At 39.4% G+C, this 12,147-nt stretch overlaps 1 protein-coding gene across 1 annotated transcript; it reads left to right on the top strand.

Annotated features, from left to right (window-relative positions):
* The first annotated feature begins 952 nt into the window (after positions 1 to 952).
* On the top strand, positions 953 to 9,970 carry LOC121733896 (aminoacylase-1-like). The gene is made up of 9 exons (XM_042124299.1): positions 953 to 1,040; positions 1,395 to 1,564; positions 2,311 to 2,479; positions 3,467 to 3,613; positions 4,157 to 4,227; positions 4,464 to 4,589; positions 5,283 to 5,378; positions 5,756 to 5,886; positions 9,674 to 9,970. The coding sequence occupies exons 1-9, from the start codon at positions 953 to 955 to the stop codon at positions 9,876 to 9,878; spliced, it is 1,203 nt and encodes a 400-aa protein (XP_041980233.1). The 3' UTR covers positions 9,879 to 9,970.
* The last annotated feature ends 2,177 nt before the right edge of the window (positions 9,971 to 12,147 follow it).

A 12,147-nucleotide genomic window follows, 5' to 3' on the forward strand; every position in this document is an offset into this window, starting at 1 on the left:
CCACCGTCACCGAAACCGGTGTGGGAGCTATTATCTTATATCCAGTTCTGTAGGTCTAGTTAACCTTCGATAATGAAGCTCAATTTTTTCATCTTATTTTCTTCGGGATAACTGATAAGCTGCCGACTGCTCTGGCAGTGGAAAGATCTGTTATTAAATATGTGCAGAACCACTGTGTATAAAATTTATTATTATAACCCATAGACATTCTGTGAAGCTTAGTAGATATTCTATAATCCATTTGATAGTAAGTGTATTCGAATATTATATTATATCCATAGTAAACATTATATTATATTATATCATGGCGATTTATAGATGCAGTGTCCCATATTCAGCGTGTGCTAAATTATTATCAAATGTTTGACACGCCTGTGGTCGCCTGATAATTTGTGGTCGTAGGGGAGATTGGGGTAACTTCGACTTTATGAGTCTACATCAAAATAATTAATAACAATCTATTATTTTCAAATGAATACAGTGCATATTATATTTGGTCGCTGTTAAGCATGACTGTGCTAACCAATTATTGAATTTAATATCTGAATTTCACCCAAGCCGTAACTTTTATTCACCTTAGATGCAAATTTAAATATCTAAGGTTTTCCTACAATTTATTAAAAGCAGATAAGTATATATAAATAATTAGGATTTCTGTTTTTAAAACTAGCAATCACTTGAAGAATTAACAACTTGGGATTGACTCAACTCAATAATATTATTTTTAGGTTATCATAATATTTTAGATACTTACTATGAAATTTCAAATATATGTTTGAAACTTCAATGTTATGGGTACGTACGCAGGGTAGAATTCGCAAAACTTCTTTAAAAACTCTGTCACATTCACATTTTACCACACTCTCCCCTACTTGCGGTTTAACTAGCAATATAAATAGTAAACAATTTGTAGGCCAATGAAAGTCACTGTAAGTAAGGATAGTAAGTGAGCATGGCAATAGATTACAGCAGCGACCCCGCTGTCAACAACTTTCGCGAGTACCTGCGGATAGCGAGCGTACACCCTAATGTCAACTATGGTATGTATACCACAACGGTTTCGTAGACGGTGGTCGATTTCATTGAAGGCCAGTTACGCAGGAGTTACTTGCCCAAGTTTATGCGCAGCACAAGAGCATTCTTGTTTCCCTCTCTCAGTGGGATGGATGATCGATACGACTGACGAGAGATCAGGCGCGACGATTTTTATGTGCCAATCATCTTCGAACCTAACTTAACCAAACTTAAAAAATATTTTTTTCCAATGCAGGAATCGAACACACGATCTCCGAGTCAACAGCCAAGAGACTTGAAAATCTAACATTGCGCTTTTTTCTTACACTTATGCCGGGAAATCTTAAAGCTGTGCGCACTGTATAGACGTTCTTTTTCAGATGAATGTCTAACATTCCTCCGTCGTCAGGCCCAGGAATGTGGTCTAACAGTTCAGGAGTTTGAGCCTGTGCCGAAGAAACCGGTGCTGGTGATGACGTGGACGGGCGAGGAACCAACGCTGCCGAGCATCCTATTGCTGTCACACATGGATGTTGTTCCCGTAGCTGGGGTAATTGCTTAGACACATGACTTTAGTCGCTCATTTTGACATTATCGCTTTTTAGTGTTGCACATTGTGCATTGAACATTTTGCGGGTTAAGTATTGCTCATTTTGCTCCGAAGGGGCAAGACTGTTTGACAAAAGGTAGACAAACCGCACACGGCACACACAACCCCTTTTTCAGTCTGTGTAAAAAAGTATAAGAATTGAGAAGTATACCTTAAAAACAAGATACCTTTTCTATGGAGCCCTGACTACCATGAGTCTCTGACTATTAGAAAGGAATTGAAAGTCTTGTAAAGTGCTATCAAATATTTATATTTGTATGTATATCATATATTTATACGTGGGAGAGCCATGCTTCGGCACGAATGGGCCGGCTCGACCGGAGAAATACCACGTTCTCACAGAAAACCAGCGTGAAACAGCGCTTGCGCTGTGTTTCGCCGAGTGAGTGAGTTTACCGGAGGCCCAATCCCCTACCCTATTCCCTTCCCTTCCCATCCTTACCCTCCCCTATTACCCTGTTCCCTCTTAAAAGGCCGGCAACGCACTTGCAGCTCTTCTGATCCTGCGAGTGTCCATGGGCGACGGAAGTTGCTTTCCATCAGGTGACCCGTTTGCTCGTTTGCCCCCTTATTTCATTAAATAAAAAGGAAGTAATTATGCTGCTTCATCGTAGAGCAAAATACAGTGCTCTGGCAGGATTTTCTCTTTATTCAGAACCTTTTTCGACCTCTTAATACTTTTTCAGCAAGATTGGGACTATCCTCCCTTCGAGGCGCGCCTCATAGATGGTCGGATCTACGCGCGCGGCTCGCAGGACATGAAGGCACATGCCATGCAGACTATAGAGGCAGTGAGGAGGCTGAAGAAGAACAATATCAAGATGAAGAGGACGGTGCATCTGTGTTTTGTGCCAGGTAGGGGATAGAGCAAGAATTGGAACCTGAGTTTTTATGCTACCAGCCTAAAACAACCTAGTTTTAGGTCGGGTTGCACCAGAGGCGTGGTTAAAGTTAAAGTTATGGTTATTGTTAAGGCTAATTTAACTTTAACCTTAACTTTAACCACAGAATTTGACAGAAGACGTTGCTGGTCCGACAAGGCTTTATAAGAACGAGGGCGGTGGCGCTGCTGGTAAAAGAGAACTGTCAAAAATGGCGTTTTTGTATGATGACAGCGTTAGTTCCTTTTTTCGCCACGTGTATTCAAAACCTTGTCGACCTCTATGGTTATGGTTAAATATGACGTCTTGATGGCGTCTATTTTTAACTTTATACAAAGATTTGCCATTTTGCATTGTAGTTAAAGTTAAATACAGTTAAAGTAAGTTGGTGCAACTCAACCTAAAAAAATGTCTGTCTTCAAATACCTGATGATAATATTATACTCGTGATAGGTAGTTTCAATATTATCAGCAAACCACAAAATGGTAAACTAATGCTATTTAAAAATTGCAGATAGTTGAAGATATTTTTTTCCGTAAGCTGGTAAAAGAGACAAGTAGATTATGTCTACTTGTCTCTTTTACCAGCTTACGCCTACCTTCCTTAATCTTTACAGCCTTTCGATATTTTATTTGAAAACGATTCAAAGTTTAAAAGTAAATATTACGCAAAGGCCGAAGCAGAGGGCGCTACTAGCACAAACAGTAAATAATCTGACCAAAATCCAATATGTCAAACGTCAAACGAAACTTATTGTTTCATGTTTATGATGGTGATGCTGCCTTTCGCGTTAAAAGATAGCAGTAACATATTTTTCCACTATATTTTTTCTTTTTAGACGAGGAAGTCGGTGGCTTCGACGGCATGGCCACGTTCGTGAAGACAAACGCTTACCGGAGCCTCAACGTAGGGTTCTGTATCGACGAGGGCTTCTAACTCTCACAATTATTTTGTTTTTAGACGAGGAAGTCGGTGGCTTCGACGGCATGGCAACGTTCGTGAAGACAGACGCGTACCGGAGTCTCAACGTGGGGTTCTGTATCGACGAGGGCTCCGGCAGCCCGGGAGACGAGATCGTGGTCTACAACGGAGCTAAGAGCATTTGGCGTGAGTATCCACTGATATAATATTGTGTTTCTAATCCGTCGGCAGTTACTTGGTATTTATATAGTGTTCCTTATGTGGCTGGTGTTAAGGTTCTGTCAGAGGGAAGTAACTTTAAAATGAAATAGTGCTTCTAGTCATTATGGTAGTATTGTTTACAATATTTTACTTGCTATTTTTAGCCTTCAATGATCAATTATTATTATTGCTTTGAGACAGCCCAAGTAAACGTGAGTCTGAATTTATATGCGGCGACGCAAATGCGCGGTTTGGCGGCTGCACCGCGAAGTATGTAAAACAGTGATTCCCAAAGTGGTCCAGGTGGATCCCCGGGTGTTTGGGAACCTCTGATATAAAATATGACAGCGTGCCGCGCCGCTATTTATTCTCGCCGCTCGAGCGGTCCGTGTATTGCGGATATGAATTTAGTATGGAAACTGAGATCGCCGTGCCGTGCGGCGACCGCATTTTGCATTTTTTCGGTTCGACTGCAAGACGCGGTCCGTCTATGGCCGGCCTTATAATGTTAAAACTAACATGTTCCAGATATCGAGGTGACATGTCGGGGACAATCTGGACATGGGTCACTCATGTTCCCCAATACTTGTGGAGAAAAAGTAGGTTATTCTTATTCAATATTTACTAATTTGTTCTCTTGTAGAAAGGGTTCTCTGATGACTCTATTGGGTTTGGCAAAATTAATTATTTAAGAGCCGTTCTGGCACTGCCAATTTGGAAGTTACTAGCACTTTAGTCTACGTGGAATTACCTTTGAGAAGATGAGTGACCTTGAAATTTCATAATACGACATTATTTTAACCGGCTCATTGAAAAAACTGTTTTTTTTTTTCAGATCCGCTACATCATAGACAAGTTCATGGATCTCCGTAAGGAGTATGTGGCGAAGGTCGCGGCGAGTGGCAAACCCAATCTGCTGGCACTCGGTGACGTCATATCTGTTAATCTTACCATGTTACGGGTGAGTATACAAGATAATACTATACTTGTACGGGATAAGAAGTATAAAGCTACCTCTATTTTACAATCCAGAACATAATTTATTGCCATAGCCCATACCGATTTAAAGAAAGAGTAACAAAACAAATAATACTGATTGAATTTTTTGGAAATCTTTACATAATATTATAAAACAAAGTCGCTTTAATCTTTAAAACTACGCAACGGATTTTGATAATTCTTTCAGTATTAGAATTTAGATAGCCCAACGAACGCGCTAATCTCAGGAACTACTGGTCCGATTTGAAAAATTCTTTCAGTATTAGATAGCACATTTATTGAGGAAGGCTATAGGCTTTATATTTTATTACGCTAAAACTAATAGGAGAATGTGGAAAAAACGGGGGAAATTATTTGAAAGGGCTTTTCTCGCTAACTACTGGAGCAATTTTTATGTTATTTGGCACCGATAAGAAGTAGATCACATGAAGGATCATAGGCTATCGATTTTAATAAATTTTTCAGTGGCTATATATTTTATACCCGTGTGACGCCGGGGCGGGTCGCTAGTTACAAGATAAATTTTAATCGTTATTAGTAGCGAACCCTGCATCGAAAAATATGACGGATTTCGAAAAATCTATATAATATCTAATCTATATAATCTAATCTAGAAATATTATTTAAATAACGGTATTTTTGTTCCTAATTCCAGGGTGGCGAACAAAACAACGTGATTCCCGATAAGATGGTCGCCAGCTTCGACCTGCGACTGCCTCCTTTCTTGGACTTCGATCAGTTTGAGAATCAGGTTACTTATGCCTGTTTTCACCAACGGTCTCCTAACGCTAAGTGTTCCCTAGCGATCTTTGCGGGTCAAAATCTTTTAAAAACAAACACATTAAAAAAAAGTTATGTTTTGCAAAAGTTCTTACGCCCTAAGGACGAACGTGACACACTAATATTCTCGAAATCTTGAAGGATATAATTATATTAATGGCCGCTAGGGGACCACTTAGCGTTAGGAGGTGGTTGGTGAAAACAGGCATTAGACGCTTTAAAGTCATGGCATGAAGTTACTATCACTCCCTATATTACTTCCCGAACTGGTGATTGGCATGTAGACGTTAAAAAATCAATTCCAACTTTGTATACAAATATTTGAATTTGGAATTTGAAAAATCACAGATAAAGCAGTGGTGCGAGGAAGCGGGAGAGGCGGTGACGTTCGATTTCCAACAGAAAGACCCCAAGCCTAAAGACTTCAACCTAGACGAAGTCATCTACTGGCAGCCCATCAAGGACACGCTGGATAAGATGTGAGTAAGCTGCTGTTTCTTTTTGTGGTTTAAGAAGAAACTGGCATATCAGTTGACTCACAATATGTGACTGTAACAAAATGGTCCCTATAGACCAAGGGTTCCCAAATTGTGCGCCGCGACGCCTGGTGCGCCGTGGAAAGGCAAATGGGGCGCCGCGGCCCGTGAGTCGATCCTCCATCCTTATCCGAAACCGCACATATCAAAAAAATAAAATTATAATATTAATTAGGTGAAGCAGGTACATGTTTAAATATTTGTTTTTTATTATATACCTTCATTACCTAAGTATAATCATTAAAGGTGTTTATTTCTTCTTCTTATATCTACTGCTTATGCTCTTCCGGGGTATAAGCTTATTAGAAACGACCGTGTAGGTAAGAGTGGCGGTGGAGTGGCCATTTACTTGCGTAGTAACACTGTATGTAAAGTGATCACTGCTTCGCCTAGCCGATACACGTGCTCAATTGAACACTTGTGTGTTGAGATCACCTTAAATCATAAAAGGGTATTGCTCTGTGTGGTCTACAGTCCATCCATGCGTATTGATTACTTCAGTACTCTGGAGACACTGTTAGCCACACATAGTCCAAATTACGATTGTACTGTAGTTGCAGGTGATTTCAACACATGTCTCCTGAAAGCCGATTCACGTGCCTTGAAACTCCGCTCCTTACTCTCATCCTTGAACCTAAGTATCCTTCCACTGTCAGCTACCCACCATGCTCCCAATTCCAACCCTTCTCTCCTAGATCTTCTTATCACCTCCTCATCCGATCTCATCGCAACCCATGGCCAATTTCCATGTAACCTCTCTCACCATGACCTAGTTTTCCTTTCCCTTAAGCTCAAACCACCTCGTAAAAAACCGAAGTTCCTTATCCTACGTAGTTTTAAGGGTTTGGATTTGAAGGCTCTTAAGCATGACATATCTAATGCTGACTGGTCTCGTGTCCACTCGGCCTGGGATATCGATGTAAAAGTATCGATATTTAGTGACATATTGACCCAGATCTTTAACACTCATGCTCCATTAAAAAGAGTTAAAGTTAAATATGCACCGGCACCTTGGCTCACTCAGGAAATATTAAATATGATGGCTAAGCGTAACCGAGCTCTGTGTCAATATCGAAAAAGACCAACTGAGACAAATTTGGCTAAGTATAGGTTCCTCCGAAACCATTGCAGTCGCTTGTGTAGAGATTCAAAAAGACACCACATACATTCTACAATTGATCAAAGTAACCCCTCCCAACTCTGGAAATTCCTTTCGTCGCTTGGTATAGGAAAGTCTTCTGTTAGTTTAGATAGCACGGTAGATTTAAACGCTCTTAACAACCATTTCTCTAAACCACCAGTAAGCGTTGACCAAGATACCAAAGCGCGTACGATTTCCCATATTTCCTCTTTTCCTATCCCCTCCTGTATTCCATTTTCGTTCCGGCCTGTCACTGAGGATGATGTTAAAAAACATATCACAGCTATAACATCCACTGCTGTAGGGAATGATGACCTTAGCCCCCGTATAATTTCCCTTTCAATTCCTGAACTCTTGCCAATTCTCACTCATATTTTTAATCACTCCTTGTCAACGAGTTCTTTTCCTTCGGCATGGAAACGTGCCAATGTAATTCCTTTACCTAAAACCCCTAATCCCTCTTCCTTATCCCAATTTAGACCAATCTCTATTTTACCCTACCTATCCAAAGTCCTTGAAAACATTGTCCATAAACAGCTTTCCCAATTCCTTACCTCTAATAATTTGCTCTCCTCCTTTCAATCCGGTTTCCGCCCTGGTCACAGTACTGTTACAGCACTGCTAAAAGTTACTGACGATTTACGTCTAGCTATGGTGCAAAAATGTATAACTATCCTGGTACTACTAGACTTTAGCAGTGCTTTCAATTCAGTTGACTTTGACATCTTCCTTTCTGTCCTTCGTTCCCTCAATATATCATCCGCAGTGATAGACTGGTTCGACTCCTATCTTCGGGGGCGCTCGCAGCGGGTCCGCCATGGTGAGGCTACCTCTGATTGGTGTGATCTTGAAGCGGGGGTTCCACAGGGTGGTGTTCTTTCTCCTCTCCTTTTTTCTATTTTTATAAACACAGTCACATTAATAATTTTATCATGTAACTTTCATCTCTACGCAGACGACTTGCAAATATACCGTCGTTCTCATGTTGATGATATTAGTGTAGCAGTCAGGGACATCAATGCAGACCTACAGCGTATAGCAGACTGGGCAAAATCGTTTGGTCTCTTAGTCAATCCCCACAAATCTCAGGCAATAATTGTCGGTAGCAGGTACATGACGCAAAGATTAAACGATGTGCCCAGAGTTATTTACAACGATACTCCGATTGCTTACACACACTCTGCAAAAAACCTCGGAATAATTATTGATAGCAATCTGTCCTGGCAGCCTCAAGTCAATGAGGTAAGTAGGAAAATATTTCACTCGATACACATGCTTAAGCGTCTTCAGAACTTTTTGCCCTTAAAAATTAAAATTTCCCTAGTCCAGTCACTCGTTTTCCCTATCCTTGATTATGCTGACTCCTGCTACTTAGATGTTACCGAAGAGTTGCTGACTAAGTTAGAACGTTTGCAGAATCTCTGCATTCGTTTTGTCTTTGGTCTTAAAAAGTATGACCATGTCTCTGCTTTTCGGTCACAGCTAAGGTGGCTTCCCATTCGTCTTCGGCGAAATATCCATATTCTCTCCCTCCTTTATAATATCCTTTATAACCCTTTGTCTCCCTCTTACCTCGTAGAGCGTTTTAACTTCTCACGATCCTTAGACGTCCCTTGTAGACCTAATGTTAGAACGAACCTTTCCCTCCCCTCCCATCGCTCCAACTTCTTTTCCTACTCCTTTACTGTTCATGCAGTCAGATTGTGGAATTCTCTTCCCCATGCCATCCGTGATAGTAGGACACTATTACTGTCTTTAAAAGACGCTTGAAAGAGCACTACCTCAATTCTGAATCCAGTCATGATTATTAAATATACATATAGAATGTATTTATTTATAGTATATTATAATTTATATAGTTTATGGTATAGTATACATATTGTATTATAATGTAGTAAGTATGTTATTATTATTATTTTAATATATTTTTTGTTGTTGTACATATAATACTGTTTATCATAGTAATAATTTAGTTGTATATTTCATTTGTGTTTATCTGTGCACGCCCTATCTGATGTTTTCTGATCAAATTTCTCTTCTTAGGTCTGCTGGAAGAAATCTCTTTAGAGATAAGCAGTACCTGTTGTGTCGTCTTTCTTTATAAATATAACTTGTTACATGTTTTTTGTGTGCAATAAACGGTTAAAATAATAAAATAAATAAATAAATATTTATGTAGCTCTTCCTAATAGCTAGGTAGAGTAGGGCACCGTGACAAAATATTGACGTGCAACTGCGCCGCTGAAACTGATTGGGAACCCCTGCTATAGACTCTTTTGCCTGAAATTAAATCGATTATGATTTATGATTTTCTTCCCGCTTTTTAGTAAAAATTATCACTCGTCGCTTACGTTGTTTCATTTGGCTGTTATTGTTTTTCAAGTGGTTTTTTCAACTTATCAGATTGACAGTAACATGGATTTGAATAAACGTTATGTGAATATTTTTAATGATGTTGGGGTAAAGTGTTTTATCTTAATCTATACATGCTTTCTATGTTTTCCGTTTCGCACAGTGTTACAGAGTATTGCTATCTTTTCGTAACACTGATATGTGCCACATTTCCATATACAACTTCTCTTTTTCCAGGAAAATTCCCTACCTAGTCGGCATCTTCCCCGCCGGCAACGACTCCCGGTTTGTCCGGGAGCTCGGCACTCCCGCCATCGGCCTGTCCCCGCTCCGGCACACGCCAGTAGCGGCTCACGCGCGCAACGAGAGCCTCCTCGTGTCCGTCTTCCTCGAGGGCATCACCGTGTTCGAGAACATCATACCCGCTATGTGCAACGCGTGAAAAAAGAGTCAACGTCATGTGAAACGAGTGAAAAAAAATAAACGTCTATCCCCGCGTTCCATTTAGCGTTAAAAACGATCAAAACGCTTAAAAAGCTTTCTATTTTGGGCGTTTTGCGCGATATATTCTCTTTGATTTTTAACGCTAAATGGAACGCGGGGAACGTCATGTAAAACGCGTGAAAAAAAAGTCAATCTCATCGTTATTCCATATTATTTTGAAATTCATACCATGTTCTGAGTGGTTTTCCTCTGACGGAAAGTTAACACATAATAAAGTATTTAATATAAGTAGTAGTATTTTAGTATTCAGAGGTTAATTATTTAAATCACTTTATTTTTTTAAATATAATAATTATTTAATTCACGAAGCCCTAAGCGGCCGCATCCGGCCGCGATAACAATAGATAAGCTATTGTGTCTCGATAATCCACGATTGATGGGGGATGGGATAAGTAACCTTAAAAAATATTATAAAAAGATATGTATAAAAAAAATCTCAAATAAACGTGTCATGTCTAAGCGTCTTTTAACAGTCAAATTAATAATATCACTTTTATACGTCTGAAAATATTTTATACCTCCTAAGTCCTATCCAATCTTAGCCACTTTAAAAGTAGCGGTAAATCCTACCGCAGCCAACTAAAACTGATAGCCATTACGGAGAGCAATATTTTTTCATCGCCGGCCAGTATTTACACAGCTATCAGAACAAACACTCGCCAGCTATCGTAGCCAATATTTCCCCAATATGGCTTGTCTTTTGACATTTCCAGGATTATTGCTTTCTGTTTTTGTAGAGGCTATAGTGAATGGTAGAGCAAATGTTGTTATTAAAATTACCTTCCTCCCTTACTCACTGAACATAGTATTACTGTATAGGCTGCTTAATTAATAATAATTTTATTATTTCATTACAAGTCTATTATTATAGAATAGATTAGAATAAACGTTTATCATACCATTATCTATACTAATATTATAAAGAGGTAAACTTTGTTTGTTTGTTTGTTTATATGTTTCTTTGTTTGTTTGTTTGTTTAATTGTAAAGAATAGGCTCAAAAACTACTGGACCGATTTTAAAATTTCTTTCACCATTCGAAAGCTACATTATTAACGAGTAACATAGGCTACTTTTTATTTTGGAAAATATAGGATTCCGTAAGATATTTCAGTATTTCGGAAATAACCAGAAAATTTACTACCGGCATCATCCAGGGAGGAAACAGGGGGACAACGTTTGTATGGAAAAACGGCGGTGTGGACTCCTTTTGAATACATTATTGATTATGGCCCTTCACAGCATTTTTTTATGAAATAAGGGGGCAAACGAGCAAACGGGTCACCTGATGGAAAGCAACTTCCGTCGCCCATGGACACTCGCGCAGCATCAGAAGAGCTGCAGGTGCGTTGCCGGCCTTTTAAGAGGGAATAGGGTAATAGGGGAGGGTAGGGGAGGGAAGGGAAGGGAATAGGGGAGGGTAGGGAAAAGAAAAGGGTAGGGATTGGGCCTCCGGTAAACTTACTCACTCGGCGCAAGCGCTGTTTCACGCCCGTTTTCTGTGAGAATGTGGTATTTCTCCGGTCGAGCCGGCCCATTCGTGCCGAAGTATGGCTCTCCCACGTATGAAAGCGTATAAAGCATATTATGATTTAAATTTTAAATGAATATTTTCGAAGATATTACAGATTTAAAAATTGCGGGACGTAGCTTTTGCGGCAGTACCGACCAATGCGGGCCACGGGTAGTAATGAATATAAATTATTTATCAAAACTACTTTTTTAAATTTAAATCATTTTTGGTGACATATAAAATAATATATTTTATACCCGTACGAAGCCGGGGCGGGTCGCTAGTTATATATAAAAGGCTAAATAGCGTTGATTCTAATGTTTAATTTAGTTCAATATTTAATGGTTATAATTATTTAATTTAGTATTATATTATAATTCAAAACAGACGACGTTTCTCATTAGTGTAACCCAACCGTTACAAAGTAACAATACGAAAACGGAAACTTCAGTAAGATGCCGCAATGCGTTTGCCGCAAAAGGGTTGAGAGAACGTTTGAAACTGACACAAAGATTTCAAATCTCAGGACGTACATTTTATAGAAAAACTAGCTGACCCGGAAACGTTGTTTTGCGGGTAGCTATACTTTATTGTCGTTATCAGGAGTTGATCGTATAAAGGTGACAATTTCGAACTGTATCTATTTATCAATGCGTTTCATGAAAAAAAATCACAGCAATAAAGAATATAGAAAT

The sequence above is a fragment of the Aricia agestis genome, chromosome 14 (genome assembly GCF_905147365.1).
Source record: "Aricia agestis chromosome 14, ilAriAges1.1, whole genome shotgun sequence".
NCBI classification, from domain to species: domain Eukaryota; kingdom Metazoa; phylum Arthropoda; class Insecta; order Lepidoptera; family Lycaenidae; genus Aricia; species Aricia agestis.

What these genes read in the sequence shown, in the direction of transcription:
- LOC121733896 (XM_042124299.1), top strand. Translation starts at nt 953, where the DNA reads ATGGCAATAGATTACAGCAGCGACCCCGCTGTCAACAACTTTCGCGAG. An exon ending in CGGAGCTAAGAGCATTTGGC is followed by an intron (nt 3,614 to 4,156) that starts GTGAGTATCCAC and finishes AACATGTTCCAG; the next exon opens with ATATCGAGGTGACATGTCGG. An exon ending in TCGATCAGTTTGAGAATCAG is followed by an intron (nt 5,379 to 5,755) that starts GTTACTTATGCC and finishes GAAAAATCACAG; the next exon opens with ATAAAGCAGTGGTGCGAGGA.